Raw genomic sequence first — 17,984 nt, 5'->3', positions numbered from 1 at the left:
TCTAGTGTCCTAACTTCCCGAGTGCTTGGCATTGTACCCATCACAGAGACGCATTCAGCAGACATCCGTTCATAACGCTGATGCAAATGTGTGGGCAGAGAAGCGCAACTATCCTGGCACCCTATGTGACCGGTGCCCCTGCATGGCCCCCAGCCAGGCCCACAGGCAGGCTTTCACCTGTGCCAGCAGGGTGAGCTTTGTCCTGATCATCCGTGCTCAGCCCAGCACCCTCCTGCTTCTTATGAGAGAAAAAACACAGGGCTTTTTCCTCCCACACTATGACTTTCCACTCTGGCCGCACTGAAGCTGGAAGAGAACAGGACGGGGGTCCCCTGGGACCCCTTGCCACAGCCCCCGTGACCACCCTCTCCAACCAAGTGCCCCCCTCAGATGAAAGAGCCCTCCTCCATGTGTAAATTATTTCTAAATTGAATATACTGTTTAATGTGTTTCAAAACTGAAAGAAAATACTTCTCCCAAAATTATAGCCGTTTTGTAACTAAACCCCACAGTTTCCCAGCTCCTTCCAAACCTACCTATTTTAAAACAGAAAAATGCTGCTGTTTCCCAACGTGTTCTTTATTGAGTAAGCCAGGGTGTGCTCAGCAGAGCACTTTCCCCTCCAGGATCCTCCTAGGACTATCAGATTAAAGACAAATTAGGTAACAGGGCATGCTGCTCTCTTCCAGAGAGATTTTGAAAGCCTGGTTTTAAGGGAGGTGAGGGAACACCAGAACACGCACCAAAGGGAGGCAGGCGGGTCCCTGTCACCGAGACCGGCCACAAGGAGAAGCAGACCCCCAGGGAAGACACGGTGTCTGGACGTCAGAGGGCTGTGGGCCAGAGACGGCCTCCCACCACCCACCGGGCTGGTGGGGTGGGCCTCCCAGAGTCTCCCAACACTGAAACAGGACCCCTACACCTGTTGAAAAAAACAAGCTACAGTCCAGAAGTTCATGGCGTGACATTTTCTAATGTGTAGTCACTGCTCTCAGTGAAAAGATCAAGACACACGCCCTCCTTAACCAAGGCTTTAGATGGAGTGAACTTCAGCCAGGTTTGACCCTGGGCCTTAACCTCCATGTGTGTCATCAACTGATGCCTGGACTCCCACCACTGAACCATACATAAACCAGGGTTTATGCAGTAACCACAGCCTCAGAAACTGGTAATTAATCAACCAAACAATACATACATACATACATACATACATACATAAATGAGAGAGAGAGAGAGAGAGAGAGAGAGAGAGTCTTCTTTTCCAGAAGCCAAATTTTACTTTGTAATAAATAAATGACCCTGTCTAAATGCCACAGATCACATGATCTGGAGCTACAATGGGGCCCACAGACAGCGGCAGGTGTCTGCCGTGAAATATGCAGGCTCACACTGACAAAACCCACTCCCTGGGAGAGGGTCGAAGGACTCTGAGCGAAGCAGCTGTTTTGCACTCAGAAGGTTCAGAGGCACCGTGAGCAAGGAGCCTTCTAAAGGAAAACACTGTCACTCAGGTGCTGTCAGAAACCAGGATGCCTCCAACAGATGCAAAGGGCACGTCAGTCGTGAAAATCATGCACAAAGTTCCAGCCCAAAGCTGAGTCGACATGTGCTTCAGCTCCCATAACTCTTTTTTCAATTGGGAGTCAGTTTTCACCAGGTGTGAGACACAGCGCCACTGACCCCAAGCCAAGCATGCGGCAGCAACCTTCCTTAATCCAGACACTTGTCATCTTGGATTTAAACTTGACCCTGCCTGCCCCTGCTGCACGTGGGATAAAGGTCAATCCAGCGTGCCATAAAAGTCTCCATGATTAATCACTTCCCACCAGATTTGACAGCCGCAGATATTTTTTCCTCTCGCCTTCAGGCACTCTCCCAACTCGGGATGAATTTGGAACTGCCACTTGAGGCACGCACGCAAAATGGACACATGAGGCTCAAAGGACACTCAGGAAATGCGACTCATACCTGTATGGGGTCAGGGTATACCTAGTTTCGTCAGGAGGACAATGCAAGGCTTTCTACGGCACCAGTTCAAAACTGGGGTCATCTCATCCATAGATATGGAATCATCTTTTGCCTAAAAGCTACGTACCTTAATTACATGTCCAACAAACTTCTTGAAAATCGTTGCACGGATAGATACCACACGGATGTCAGGAAGGCAGTTATATGTCCTGGACTAAAGGTGCCCCTTTTGGAAACAAACTGGTGTGGTCACCTTGGAAAACAGGCAGTATCTTACAAAGCGTCCATCCATCCCACGATCCAGCAAACCAGCTCCTGGGTATTTACCCGAGAGAAATGAAAACAGACATCCACACAAAGACCTGCACAAAACAGCTTTCTTCATAATCACCAAAAGCAAGAAACAGCTCAAATGCCCATCAGCTGGTGAAGTCCAATATGGTGCATCCATGCAGTGCAAAACCACTCAGCAATAAAAAGGAACCAACCACGGACACATACAAGGGCATGGACAGGTCTCAAATCGATTATGCTGAGTGAAAGAAGCCAGATACGAATACCAAATGCTGTTTGGTTGCGTTTACATGAAATTCTAGAAAAGGCAAAATTATTGTGATAGAAAACAGGTCACCCGTTGCTGGAGCCAAAGGGAGGGGGTTATTCCAAAGAAGTTAAAGGGAACTTCTTAGGGTGCTAGAATGTTCTATATATCACTTGTGGTGGTGGTTACATGACTATATATAATTATCAAAATTCATTAAAGGTGCAACAGATTAATCAAAATAGACTATTTTTATAATGTAAATTATATCTCAATTTTTTAAGTTTATTTATTTATTTTGAGAGAGTGTGAGTGGGAGAGGGGCACAGAGAGAATCCCAAGCAGGCTCCGTACCGCCAACACAGAGCCTAATGTGGGGCTTGATCTCACAAAACCGTAAGATCATGACCTGAGCCGAAAGCAAGAGTTGGATGATTAACCAACTGAGCCACCCAGGTGCCCCATATCTCAATATTTTTAAAAGATCCCACCTATTGACTCCAAAAAAAAAAAAAAAAAAAAAATCAGTCTACAGGTTCTGTTGCTGTCCTTCTTTACCTTACTTGTTGTCTCAGCCTCTGTTCCTACAGAAAGAAAAGCTGTGGTTACAGTAAAAAAAAAAAGAGGCTGGGAGGGATCCTTTGCATCCTGTCCCTTTTATTTTATTTTTTTTTTCAAAGTTTATTTATTTTTGGGACAGAGAGAGACAGAGCATGAACGGGCGAGGGGCAGAGAGAGAGGGAGACACAGAATCAGAAACAGGCTCCAGGCTCCGAGCCATCAGCCCAGAGCCTGACGCGGGGCTCGAACTCACGGACCGCGAGATCGTGACCTGGCTGAAGTCGGACGCTTAACCGACTGCGCCACCCAGGCGCCCCTACATCCTGTCCCTTTTAAAACAGCGTGGTCTATGTCAGGACAGTGACACACCTTCAGAAAGCCAGAATGGGGTCCACAGCCTGGCCACCAAACGTCCCAGGAAAGCAGACATGAAGCGTCCCACCCCAGAGATGACGCATTCTGTCACCCCACAAAAGAGGGGTCTCCACCAAGGAGGGCGGTGTCCAAGGTGATTACCCATGCAGGACCAACTGGAGAACAGGCAAGATCGAAGAAGGGTGTTCCAGGTGCCCAGAGAGGAACCCTGGCCTCAAGGATCAACCCTGTGAGCTCCTGGACCACGAGAGAAAGGCCAGCATGATCTTTAGAAATTCGCCAGGAGACAATGTGAAGAATCCCACGGAGTACGTGCCATGAGCATCTGTATAAGACAAGTCTGTAACAGTCAGAGGGAAGGAACACAGCAATGTAAGTACTGAAACATGTCACCCCTGTAAGATCTGGCCAGACTGTAGGGAACCAAAATTCTTCCTTCCTCACTAGGAAAAAACAAAAACAAAAACATGAAGCATCTTCATATTTAGGGGGCAAATGATAAAGGACAACTAAATTATTTTTGCAAATTTACACATACACCAAGCCTGGGCAAATTCTTGAGCAAGAGTATGAGGCACCCACGGTCAATGTTGGCAGATCAGCAAACTGACCGCGTTCCCTTCCCACTGTCTTGCTCTTCTGGAAAGGTGTTGGGCAAAAGCACAGAGAACCAAGGCTACCACATTACATGCCAACCACTGGTACCAATTTCTGTGAAATAACAAAGAAATCATCACAGATTCTATTGAAACCAAAACCCCGAATAACACCAACAATACCACAATAGTCCTCAAATGAAAGGTTGCAGCTGCCAGGCCTGGAAGGACCGTGGGGGCTCCCCCAGCTGTGGACCTCAGTCTCTGTTGAATGCTGCCCCCACATTCCAGATTTCAAAAGCCACAGGAAGGTGCCGGGACCTTTGCAACCAAACTCCAGGGAATCTGCAAAAACAGAGGAGGCTAGCTAATGCTCTGACTCAGCAAGGAACACACAACCCTCACATTTCCCAGGGCGCCTTGTCGAATGAGCTGGCCCCACTCTCTGCCTCCCCTTCCTCCCAGTGGCTGTGCTCCTCACCATTCTCTGTGTTCTTTAGCCTCTCCAGGAGAAGGAAGGGCTGGGCCTATCCAGTCCTTGTTTAGTTAACAGAAGAAGAGCCAGTGATAAGGGGAAAGATTGAAACCACGAGTGAAACGTCCAGGGTCTGGGAGCACGTGAGTGGCCAAGCAGGATCTGCATTCGATCAGCCTTCTCCCCATGTCCACACCCCAGACATAACTAGGTGGTGTTTTAAATCACCTGCCTAAAGCTGAGATACAAACTAAGCTTCTCTCTTGAAAAGGGAGCTTCTCAAATGCCAGCAGATGCATCCCAGAACCATGGCCAAAGAAAAAGGTCAACTGACCGGGGATGCGGGTGCCGTGGGAAGCCATGACCAAGATGAGCACGTCCTGAGATGCCCCAGGTCTGCTCCAGCCACCCCCTCACAGTCTACCTGGGCCCTCAGCCTCGGCCTCTGTTTCCCCTTCTGTAAATGGGGCACTGTGTTGTCACATGAATGTGTCATAAGGAAAGAATGAGATGAAATCTGTGAAAAGCAAACTATAAACTGTTAAGCGAGATGATTACAGGAGCCAGCTCCCAGAAGTTATTAACGTCCATTTAATAAAAAGCCCTTACCCACGAAGAGCCCTTTAATTACCAGCCAACAAATATCTCAAAGCGTAAGCTCACTGCTCAGTGGATGATGTGATTTTTTTTTAAAACAATAAAACTAGAGGGGCGCCTGGGTGGCTCAGTCGGTTAAGTGTTCGACTTCACTCAGGTCATGATCTTGCGGTTTGTGAGTTGGAGCCCCACGTGGGGTCTGTGCTGACCACGCGGAGCCTGGAGCCTGCTTCAGATTCTGTGTCTCTCTCTCTCTCTCCCTCTCTCCCTCTCTCTCTCAAAACTAAACAACAACAGTAAGACTGGAATTCTGCACTTCAGTGAGTTGTACCTGCCTCTGGGCAGCTGGGCCCATTGGCTGCAAGGATAAAGCAGAAATCTAGGCCAAGCCTTCACTTGGAAAGCTGATCCCTTCCAAACATGGAACCCCAGTTTAACCGGAAAGTGCTAGCTACTGTGCAAGACCTGATCCTTGGCCGCAGTGGGTCAAGGAGTCTCTGAGCTAGAGCTCTTCTCCCTCCAGCTTCCTCTCCCCACTACAGGGACCACGTCTGTCTGTCCATCTGCTGGGCAGCTGTCTACCAAAAAGATTCCTGCTTTCATTCCCTGAACTTCCTCCCCTCTCTGCCTAGACTTGGGCTCAACAACACTCTCCTCTTGTGCTGAGTAGACAGTGACAAGGAAAAGAGTGAGAACACTCACAGTACCACCTCATTCCAGATGCTTCTAAATGCACCATTAGTTCATTTTAAACCTCCGGGCAACTCCAACAGTAGCTATCATTAAGCTCGTATTTTACCAAAGACACAGAACAAAGAAATGCCAATATAGGATTCAGGTACAGGCCTGCCTGCGGGCATCCCACCGGCCCCCCAAAGACCCGAGCCTTCGGACATTCACCCTGAGGCACGGCCGGCCCTCCTCCCGAGTCTGAGCTCTGTGGGGGCAAACTGCCTTTTACTGACTTATATCTACCACAGAACACATCTCTCACCAGATGTACTAGAAAGTTTCATTTTATCAAGTTTCACTTTATTTTTGGAAGGTTTTTAAAATAAAGTGAATCTGTAATTAAGAGGCTGACCCACAACAATATATAGCAGTTGACCCCAAGAGGATGGTTCAGGCGACTGAAGGGTAGGTGGGCAGACACTTCCTGTGACTCCTGCCCACTTTGGGTCAATGTGCCTGTGGCCTATCTGTGGCAATGCTGTGGGACATTTCACAGGCCATAAAATCCAGTGGTCAGGATGAGGACTTCAAGCTTCCCAGCCTCCCCAGGCTCATTCCAGGGAGAGTCTTGCTGAGGGAGAGACTCCTGGGACCTTCCACCTGTGGGGCAGGAGAGTGACACAGTATGGTTAACAAGTCAGCCTGCCTTGCTCCTGTCCTCAGAGTATCTGAAGCTGTGACCTGGTAACATCTCAGGAAATTCTGGTGACCTAAGATTGGTCCAAATGAAGCTGTCCTCAAGTGAGTCCCTGAGGTGGAGGGGCAAGTCCTAGATGTAGCCACACATGAAGGGGTCTGTGGGCAGGGGTTCTGAGGAGAGGATGGGGGTGAGGAAAACATCTTCTTTCTCATAAGACCACTGTCATAAGAAGATATCACGTTGCCTAGCCCACTCAAGAGAAAGTCCTAGAAAAAACAAACTTAGTGTCCACACACCATCTCATACCCATTAGGATGGCTGCTATCCCAAAACAAACCCAAACAGAAATTACAAGTGCTGACAAGGATGTGGAGAAGTTAGAACCCTTATGCACTGTTGGTAGGATTATAAAAGCTTCTGTGGAAAACAATATAGCAGTTCCTCAAAAAATTGAAAATAGAATGACCACACAACCCAGCCATCCACTTCTGGGTACATGCTCAAAAGAGCTGAAAGCAGGTCTCAAAGCAATATTTGCACACCCATGTTTATAGCTGCACTATTCACAATAACTAAATTGTGAAGGCAACCCGAGTGTCTATGGATGGATGAATGATAAACAAAATCGGTACGTGCTCATAATGGAATACCATTCGGCCTTAAAAAGGAAGGAAAATCTGACACGTGCTGCAACATGGATGAATCTTAAGGACATGACGCTCAGTGAAAGAGAGTTGTCAGATTCATAGAGACAGAGAGTCAAATGGCAGTTGCCATTTATGGGGAGAAGGCAATGGGGAGTTAGTGCTTAATGGGGGCAGTTTCAGTTTCACAAGGGCAGAACTTAGGAGATGGGTGGTGATGATGGTTACACAACATGAATGTGTTAAATACCACGGAACTATATACTTAACAATGGTTAAGGTGGCAGGGTGCCTGGGTGGTTCAGTCAGTTAAGCATCGACTTCGGCTCAGGTCACGATCTCGCGGTTTGTGAGTTCGAGCCCCAAGTCAGGCTCTGTGCTGACAGCTCAGAGCCTGGAGCCTGCTTTGGATTCTGTGTCTCCTCTCTCTCTGCCCCTCCTTTGCTCACATTATCTCTCTCTCTCTCTCTCTTAAAAATAGATGAACATTTAAAAAAAAATTTTTTTAAATGGTTAAGATGGCAATTTTTTTTTATTCTCAAGTTAGTTAACATACAGTTCAGTCTTGGCTTCAGGGGTAGAAGCCAGTGATTCATCTCTTAGATATGACACCCAGGGCTCATCCCAACAAGTACCCTCCGTAATGCCAAGATGCCAATTTTTATGTTATATGTATTTTAGTGCAATTTTTTTTAAGTGTCCACATATATTAAAATTAGAAGTGCCCACCCAGTCTTTACTGACCAGTTTGCACTTCTTGTTTTGCTGGGATGTGTCTCCTCTTCAGCTTCATATCAAGCTGATGCCAGTTTTATTAACGGTAGGGTGCGATTCAGATCGACTTTCCTCCAGAGAATCTAGGATGGACGCAAGAAGCTGGCAACTTGTCAGTACCAAAGAACAGGAAACTAAGTCACCAACGGTTCAGAAGGTGTTGGCTCTGCCCCTCAGCTAGGCCCCGCAGGACTCTGGGAGCGGGCGCCCCTGCCCTCTGGGAGGGGCCTGGGGTCTCTCCTTCTGAAACTGGCCATTTTGGGAAAAGAGGAAAGGGCAGACTAGACCAAGGACCAGGTGACAGTCCACAAAATGTGTTATCATTGTCCTTCCAGGTTCTAAATGTTTCTTTCTATGACTCACAAAGGTTAACCGGGAGGCTCGTGAATTAAAAACCCGCAGGGTTTTCCTTTTATAGACTGTCCTCAGGAGACCTCTCACTGAGTGTTCCCTCTGTCCTCATCCCCAACTGGCAGCTGCACTTAGCATGTGTGTTTACAGAAATACCAGTAGTTATTGCATGTTCCTCTCCATGTGATTAACCATTGCCATAAAGCCCAGGCTGGATTAGAAATAGATCTTTTCCTTCTGAGGAAGGCCGAAAAGAGCATAGCTGGCGGCGGTGGCGGCAGTGTGCATCTTGCGCCACCTACTGGCCACTGTTGGGATCGCACAGCAAAAGCCGAAGGCCTGGTCAGGGCTTTGGCACCTGCCAATGAACCGACCAGAAACACTGCCCCACCCACCCTGCAGGGTGGAGGGTGACTGGGAAATCCCACCAATCAACTGCCCCACACTGGAACCTATCTCCAGACTTGTGCTCCCTACTTTGGTAGCTCCAATCACCTGATCTATTATAGAAGGAAACAGTCGGTTGAGTCTCTTGCTCCCAGGAGAGGGCACTTCAGGACAAGACAAGGGGAACTTCTATCGTGGAATTATTATACACGTGTTCAGACTTGAAGATGAGGGACTACACCTCACTGTGGCTTGCAACTTTGTAGTATTTGCCAGGTAGCGTTTGACAGAATGTTTTGATCCTTTGATCCTCGTAACAGCTGTATGATACATTCTATTATTCTTATTTTAGAGGTGAGGAAACCAAGAGGTTCAATCGCTGGATTAAATAGCTTCCTCACACACAGAGGGAAAGGTCAGGGTACCTGTTGGGAAGAGGAACTATAACATAACGTTTCTTTTTTTTTTCTTTGTCTGTCTTCCAAAGCCAACACACCAATATACAGACATCCAAGTACTGCGTTAACAGTGTGGAAGATCCTGTTTGAAAGTTCCACAGGCAAATGAACATCCCCAGTTTGGCAGCCACTGCTTCATTTCTTGGTTCATTTCAACAAATATGAACTGACCACCTTCTGGGGCCCAGACTGAGCAGCTGGTGGAAACTACTTCATCACCTACCTTACGGTAGGGGCACTCTGGATGCCAGAAAACTAATTTTAACTAATGGAGACCTGCCATCAGTGGAGATATTCACGTTCTGAAGCCCATTCACAAAGCGTCTGGAGCCATTATGAGGCCACATACGTAAAATCTCCGAGAGTGACCACTTCAAACAGGATGACATCCATGGAAGTGTGTGGCCTAATGTGTTCATTAAAAAAAAAATAATAGTGTCCTGTTTAGAGTCACACATGACATTTTAGGAAAAGAACTCATTGTCAGGACAACCTTCCTAGAAACAGCAGGAGATCAAGCCCTTTAGAAACAGGATTCTAGAAACTGTCTCCCCATCAACCCTAAACCCCACTCCGCTCCCTCCTTCCTATATGGTCCCAGATAACCATCCTGCAACATGCCTAGTCTGTCCTGAAAAGAAAGAAGGAAAATGCAGTATGATCCCACTGCTAACCACTGGCATTTTTAAGAGTATGTCTTACTCTAAAGAAGGAAGGAAGCCTCCAGTTTAATATGAGGTAGAGTGACAATGCCTCCATGTCTTGTAATCCACCTGACTGAGGAAGGGAAGCCTGCTGTACAGTCGCCCTGCAAAAAGAGCCCAGGTGACATCAGCAAACAGGACCCAACTTTTAAGAGAAAAATCCAGATTACTTGTTTGGGAGCTCCTTACACTCAGTTTTTTAATATCAATTACAAAAAACAAAAACAAATATTTTTAAACCCTCGTCTATACTTCTCTGTGGCTTTAATTATTTTTTTTTAATTTATCTATTTATTTGGAGAGAGACAGAGACAGCATGACCAGGGGAGGGGGAGAGAGAGAGAATCCCAAGCAGGCTCTGTGATACCAGCACAGAGCCCAATGTGGGGCTTGAACCCACAAAAGCATGAGATCATGACCTGAGCCAAAACCAAGAGTCAGACACTTAACTGACTGAGCTACACAGGCACCCCCTCTCTGTGGTTTTAGAAAGGACTATTCCTAACCGAGATGACCACACTCTGAAGAAACTGAGCAGTGAATTTTTTCGGCTGCCTTCATATAGTGAAGTCGCCTGAGAATTCAGTCACTCATTTACTAGGCACCTACTATGTGCCAGTAATTGTTCTAGGCAATTAGGATACTTCAATGAACAAAAGAGATAAAGACGCTTGCCATTGAGGAGGTTATATTCTAAGAGAGGGAGACAGATCATAAGCTCTAATCAGAAGTTATATCGCATATAGTAAAAGCTGGTACGTGCCACGGAGAAGGAAAGAACAGAGTAAGGACAATCAGGAGGGCCAGTCAAGACACAGGGAGTTATAATTAAATTTCACATAGAGCGGTCAGGGTCGGCCGTTGAGGAAGTGACGTTTGAGCAGAGACTAGGCTTATTTAATGTTGGACCAGGCACTATGCAGACAAAGCATGAGAACAGACGAGTCTGGGAGCAGCCAGAAGATTCCAACAATGCGATTTGCTGAGGAGCCACCAACAGGGTTAGGCACAAAATTTAGGAAGAGCGACCGGAAAGCTCTAAGATTGGAGACTTTGCAACAGACCTGATGGTGATGAAATAGGGAACCTGCCCAGAAAGTCCCTAAGGGTCGGGCTTTTGAGTGGCCTTAACCAAAGCTGCAACACGCCGCACATGACCCAGTGACACACTGCGGGTGGCATCAACACTCACCCCTGTATCCTTTGCGACAATGGAGGAAAACACATTTGGTGTTAGAAAAATCAGAAAAAAACGTTGCTGCTCACCAGCAAAATCTTTTCCGCGAAGAGACTCCACATGTGCAGCACCATGTCTGGAAGCTCTCCAGGCAATAATCTGGGGCCATCACAGGCCTCACTTCATCTGTTTCCCTTCTCTCAGAGACCACTCATCTGCACTGCCTCATATCGATGTCTTGAAGTCTGACTTGGTTTTTTCTATTTAGTTATCTCAGGGGGGAGGGTAAATTCTGTCCCTATTTACTTCACTTATGTGAAAGCCCAAGTGCGGAGAGCAGTGACTCTTGAAGTTTGAGAACTGGATTAGAGCTGTAGACCCTCTGGTTGTCAACCACTGAGGAGACACTCCCCAGTCAGGAGAGCTCTCGAGCTCCCCAGCACATGGTTATTCTTCATGTGTGTCATAGATCGATGGTGGGCCCGTTCCTTCCTGCCCATGTTGTTACACATCCACGTCCTTGTCATGGCCTCATGGTGGGCGGAGAATATTTCCCCACGCTGGAAATATGGAGCTGGGCTCTGACTTGCAGCCCGACAAAAGCTGAGGTTTGCCATGTGCTCCCCGGCTGGTCTTGAACAATCACAGCAGCCGGAACACCCATCTCCCTGGACACTGCAGAGTGAGTTTCTCCACTCAGCCCTGAGGGGTGTTTCCTGAAGAAGGTTGTGAGGACTATCAGCTGGACGAACGGGGGAAATGTCGTTCAGAGCAAGTCTGGGTTAAGATACTGAGTGTGGCTTGGTCTCAAATGCACTGCACTAAGTAGAAGAATTAAAAATAATTTGGTACTTGTCTGAAAGCTCTGGTTACTAGTAGGATTCAACTTGTCTCCCCTAACAAGATAAACTCCCTAAAGCAAAAATAAGGTGCCCCTCGCCAGGAGGATGGGCAGCCTTGATGTAAAGACTCTGTTAAGAGGATGAAAAGACAAACTACAGACTGGTAGAAAACATAGTAAAACCTTGGATTGCGAGTAACTCGTTCTGCGAGTGTTCCTTAAGACAAGCAAACATTTCTAGTAAATTTTAATTTGATAAACGAGAGTGATATCTTGCAATATGAATAGTACGTGACAGCGAATGTCACATGATCACAACTGAGCCAAAGGTTCTTTTCTTTCTTTCTCTCTCTCTCTCTCTGGATTGCGGTTGATCATCTCCCATGCTCAGACGCTCCGTCTCAGGCCACAGTGTTCGGCAGAAATCAGTGATTTTTCAGAACGTTGGAAGGTGCCCACAGCTGGCACTAGTGTATTTTTTGTCACTCCAAAGCACCTATGGACAGGCCTTTGCTTTTCCATACAAGAGTGAGCTTAGCAATGCTCTGCTTCATTCTAGGCCATTAGATAGGTTCCTTGTTAAAGTTGCACAAAAAGAAAAAGATTCTATTGAGTCAATAGATAGTAATGATTCTGTTAGTGATAGTGAAAGTCGTCCAACACAATAACCCTCCTCTCTCTTGTCTCCCAGCCACGAAAGTTTTCAAAGGTTTTCAAAGGTGAGTGCAGGTTAATTTGTTTATTTTTCTTTATATTTTGTACTTTCTTTCTTATTTTGTATTATATTACAGTATGTAATCATTTTTATATGAATATTTTTGGGTGCTAGAACGAATCATCTGAGTTTCCATTATTTCTTATGGGGAAATTCACTTTGATATGCAAGTGCTTTGGATTACAAGTATGTTTCCAGAATGAATCATGCTCACAAACCAAGGTTTTACTATATTTGCAAACCATGGATCTTACAAAGGACTTGTATCCAGAATACATAAAAAGCTCTCAAAATGCAATAGTAAAGAAGGAAACAATTCAATTTCACCAGAGGATATACAGACGGCAAATACATGTGAAAAAGATGTTCAAAATGATGCGTGACTATGTGAATTACTTTTATTATGGATGAGGAACTAATCAGCTTTCAAGTTTGTGCTTTCTCAGTTTTTAATATGTGGAGGCATTGCTTTCATTGGGAATCATTAATCGATTTGATTAAACACAAGATGAGTTTCAAAGCAGAGAGAATGTTGGGATAAGAGGAGGTTGAGTCCAGTCCTCTGGCTTGGATACTAACTCCCCTCCCCTTGAGGCCCATCGCCTTTTCCTCGAGCACCTTTTATAGACCAAAGAGCAGCTCCTAGTGGAATGGTGTGATGTCATCAGTGACTTGGGGCAAGGGCTCTGGAATCTTAGAAGCCATTTGATCTCAAACACCTGGCTACAGTCAGTGTTCTCACACTGTTCTGAGGCTGTGCTCTGAGTAAGTGTGAGGGGCCTAGATCCTGAGAGAGCCAGGACGTGTGTTCTGGGTGAGTGTTGCTCGTTCCTGTACTAGACTGGTGTGTAAGACCATCCAGCTTGGCCCTCATGGAAAGGTAACTGAGACTCAACTATCACTGCCCCTGGCCATTCTTCCCTTGAGCACTGGTCAGACCACAAGTTCTAATCCCAAATCCAAAGTGCTCTAGCCACGGTCAAGGAACACATCCTAGACAAGTTAAGTCACCATTTTCTCATCTGTAAATCAGGTAAGCTATACATCTCACCTTACAGATCATTATAAGGATTGAATGAGGTCATTCTCTATGTATTATTGATCAATATTGGAAGTTCAACAAGCAATCAATAACTGTTAGCTATTTTTACCATTCTAATTATTATCAGGTTTCACAAGGAGCAGGTTAAGCAAACAGAAATGGCCAGTCAGAATCAGGTTGATCCCTTCCCTCTTTTTGTATGCAGAGAAGACAGGACCCCTCTGGGCTCCACATCGGCTGCCTCAGAGACTGCTCCAAGCCAACAGGACGCAGCAAAGAAGAGTCAGAAGAAAAGGGTGTGCATGGAAGGGAAGGCAGGTGTGCGTGGTCGTCTGGCCTCTAACCCTGGTTTCTGAATGAATGAAACTGATAGAAGACCATAGCTCCTTTCTCCTTCCTCCTCTCTACTCTCATGTGTTTGGATCTGCATGGGCAGGAGAAAGGGTGTTCAGGGTGAGACAGGGAGGTCACTATCATGTTCACTTTTATACCTATTAAAGACAGCTAGGACTAGAGAACTTCACATCTGTCTCTATAGAGGTATTCCCCAGGCAGAATGATCCATGGAAAGAGGCACAGGAGAGTAGATTTTGCCTGGCAAAGAAAGGGAAATAACAGCTCAATTCCTACCCTCCTTTATAGACAAGGGCAAAGGGGTGATGGTCATTCTCTTATCCCTTCAGATGTCACATGCAAAATTCTCAAGGTGAGTGGGCAAGGAAGGGCCTAGCATTTCCCGGGTGGGCCCCCTATGATGACACAGGGTCCTTCCTTTCTCTCTGCAGCTCCACAGAATAGGAGCCCTCTGGCCTCCAGTTCTGCGTCTTCAGAGGTTGTCCCTGAGCAGAGAGCCAGGACAATGAGAGGCCAGAAGAAGAGGAGATGGACGGATGTGAAGGCAGGTATGTGTCCCTAGGCATCCCTCAGCTTCCCTGCACCAAGTATCAACTAATGCCGAGTAAATCACTTGTTATCTTATCTTCACAAGGCTGGGTCCAGTCTTCAGAGTGAGCTGCAAGGAAAGGACCCCACTTCTCAGGTGGGTCACATCCACACACTCCGAGTGACCGAGTCTGTTGTTCCCGCAGGGACCCAGGAGAGAAGTGCCCCGGCCTCCAATTCCACCACCTCTGAAGCTCTCTCTGAGCTGAAGTCCTGGAAGAAGAGGGGGCAGAAGAACATATGGACTGTCAATCATGTTGAGGGGACAAAACTCAGGATGAACAAGAGGAGAAGACCCAGTTATCGTCCTGAAGACCAAGAAGCATTCTACCGACTTCTGGGTGTGTGCTCTGGGCTGACGGAGCATTCAGGGCCCTGCTGAGCTGAAAATCATGTGGGAGGCAGTGGCTCTGGGATCGTGCTCAAACCTCCCCCAGGTGCTAAGCTCTAAGGTGTCCAGGTGGTGTGGACACAGAGCGACCCTGCTTCTTCTGTGGAGTTGGCAGGTTCTTCCTCTCTGAGACAAGTTCTTGGAGGGAGAGGATGAAGGGTCACACTAGGGAGTCCTCAACTGTCAAGACATTTCACAACCAACCAAGGGGTCCCTCCTCTACCCACTGAGATAGAGTCATGTATTCCCTGCAAGTAAGATTTTAGAGATTAGTGATGAAAAGGCAACCTAGATCTTGCTGCCTTTGTGTTCAAGGTCGGGGAGACAAAAAACAACCTCATACAGAAATAGGCTGCTCTCAGCCAATGACAAACGCGAAGACATAAATTTTTTCAAAGGCAATGATGCCTGGAGATGGGGCCTGAGCAAGGATAGGGGAGCTTTATGAAATGGAGTACTCAGGGAAGGTCTGTCTGAGAAGGTGGCATCAGGACCAGAGGCAGGACTGAGTGTCACATATTTAGGGACAACACTGAGATCACATTGTCCAATACAGCATTCATTAGCCACATGGAGCTATTTAAATGTCATCTTAAATGAATTCAATAAGCTTTTAAAATTCAGTTTCTCGATCTCATGAGCCACATTTCAAGAGTGTGGTAGCCACCCATGCCTAATGGCTGCCATATTGAACAATACAGATATAGAACATTGTCATCATCACAGAACATTCTACTGAAGAGATCCAGACTGACTGGAGAGGGGTCAAGGAGCACGAAATGATACATGACTCCTCCATCCCCACTGTGCAAATATCATTGTCCCAGGCAAGGAATGAGGGATACACAGCACTGGACATTCTCAGGTCTTCACTGGAAAATGGGGCCTCCAGGGGACACCTCTAATCCCCAACAAGCCTTCTGGGAGCAGGGAAAGCCATATCATTATCTTTGGGAAGCAGGCAGATCCAGGAGAGAAGGGGCAGGTGCCTAGTGCCTCGGGTTGGAGGGTGGGGAGGCTGCAAACTCACCACCACAGGCTCAGGGTGCTCAGTTAATCAGGTGGGGCAGGGAAACTCTGGACAGTCACAGCATGATAAAGTGACAAGGATGTGGTGTCACAGAGACCCATGGCCACATGCAAGCTTCTGGCTTGAGGCAAATTTGTTAAGCTTTGAGAGCCGGGTCACATCTCTGTGATAAAAAAAAAAAAAAAAGTGCCCCCTGCCATCACACGGAAGATTAAATTATAATAGCAAACTCCATGCCCCACATTTGAAACTCACAGTACAGGTGCCAGTGGAAGGAATAGCAGCTATTACTAATGTTAAGGCTCGTAAGCCTCCTGGAAGAAAGGAGGCTGCCTCCACTTCCATGAGACAAAGGAACTTGGAGAGGCTCCGGTTTTCCTCCTTCCCTCTGGGATGTCCCACAGCCCTTCACTCACATGTCCCAGAAGGGTTGCCCCAAGGCCCTCATCACTTTCCCTTCCTTTGCAGAGGATCCTGTTATCCAGAGCTTCTTGGAAGCTGACATTTTCCTCAAAGTGTCTGATAAGGTATCTGCTGCATAATGATGAGGGACCGAGGGGTCTACAGAGTCCCCACCCCATGAGGGCAAGAACAGAGAGCCAGATTTCTGCCCAGGCAGGAGAAGGCCTGGAGAGACCTGCTCTCAGTGCCAGAGAAGGAAAGGACACACTGCCCGTGGCCTGCCCTGCCCACTGGAATCTTCTGCTGGCCTTCCCATCGGCTCCCCTCCACATGCCAAAGGGCCTCAGCACAGCTGAGGGTTTCCCATTATGGCCATTGGATGGGGCAGGACCCATGGCCTGTGCAGGACACTCTCACCCTTCTATTCACCCCTCACCTGCCTTCTACTCCACACAGTACCTGCTTTCCATGGTGGTGGAATATTTTGGCCGGGTCGGGCTGCCTGGACACCTCTACAACAGGATCCACTTCTTCCTGGCCCTGTGAGTGCCTCCCTGGGGGCCTGTTCTCAGTTCTGCCCAAACTCCCCATTCCCACAGCCTCACCAGCCCACCTGGGTGCGTGGCCATGCTATGAGCCAGAGAGTCCCCATGGGTAGTCCCTCTTGGCCGCAGAGCAGACAAAAGGTCTTCAGGGGTCAGACGTTCTTGGGGGAGAGGAAGGCAATGAGCAAGGTCCTGTGATAAAGAAGAGTCAGGAAACACCACTGGCTGCTCAGAGACTGCGTGACCCAAGAGAGGAGGCCACAGGGAAATGGCAGACAGCCAGAACCTTGACTCGGGCCAGGCACAGCATGGGTCCTGTAGGCTTAGAGTTGAGGATAGTCCTGCTGTCCCTCTGGACCCAGGCGCCCTGCAGAGAGGGCTTCCCGGACCCTCCCTCCTGGATAGACCGACCCAGGCACCGGGTCCTCCGGTGTGGCCTCCGCAGACTCTCCCCACTGTGCTGCCTGAGGCTGGCTGTGGGCACTGGGGCCTGCCAAGCTTCCCTGCTTTTCCCATGGCAGCTACATTGCCTCTGACATGGAGGAGGACAACCCCACATCTAAACGGAGCATCTTCCAGTTCCTGCTGGGCAGGGAGCACTGGCCAGAACTCTACAAGGAGTTCCTGAAGCTGAAGGTGGAGTTCTTCCATGCAATGGGGCACCGAGCCTGGGTCACCCCGGAGTTGTGTGAGGAGGTCTGTGGGGGACGAGGGCCAGGAGGCACAGCCCAGAGGCGGTGGGGCTGGGCCCTTTCTCCAAGTGCTTACGTTGCTGTTTCCCTTTCAGATCCAGGCCCAGAACCCACATCACTGGGTCTGGAGTCGGGCACGCCAGTGCGCCCCCTAGGTCCCCAGGGAACAGAACGGGGGCTGCAGGTGGTCCCGGTGAGTGCCCCGGGGCTCTGCAGGGTTGGACAACCCCACCCTCCATGCCCCTGCTGTCACCTCCTAGGCTGGCGTGAAGAGGAAGCAGTATAGCATCCCTTAATGCATATTAGCATAGTAAGGGCTCTGAGAACTCCTGTGGTAAAGTAAGTAATTACCTGTGCTTATATCAAAATTCTCCAAATGATTTTCATTATGGAATCATGTAAGC

General features: G+C 47.8%; 1 protein-coding gene across 1 annotated transcript; it reads left to right on the top strand.

Annotated features, from left to right (window-relative positions):
* The first annotated feature begins 278 nt into the window (after positions 1-278).
* On the top strand, positions 279-17,766 carry LOC115511271 (putative speedy protein E7). Its single transcript, XM_030311809.1, has 8 exons — positions 279-412; positions 13,784-13,896; positions 14,364-14,480; positions 14,667-14,861; positions 16,410-16,468; positions 16,800-16,885; positions 17,410-17,584; positions 17,676-17,766. The coding sequence occupies exons 1-8, from the start codon at positions 279-281 to the stop codon at positions 17,733-17,735; spliced, it is 939 nt and encodes a 312-aa protein (XP_030167669.1). The 3' UTR covers positions 17,736-17,766.
* Positions 17,767-17,984: the final 218 nt, after the last annotated feature.

The sequence above is a fragment of the Lynx canadensis genome, chromosome A3, assembly GCF_007474595.2.
Source record: "Lynx canadensis isolate LIC74 chromosome A3, mLynCan4.pri.v2, whole genome shotgun sequence".
NCBI classification, from domain to species: domain Eukaryota; kingdom Metazoa; phylum Chordata; class Mammalia; order Carnivora; family Felidae; genus Lynx; species Lynx canadensis.
The sequence above is the reverse complement of the archived record's forward strand: the minus strand, read 5'-3'. Positions and strand labels throughout refer to the sequence as shown.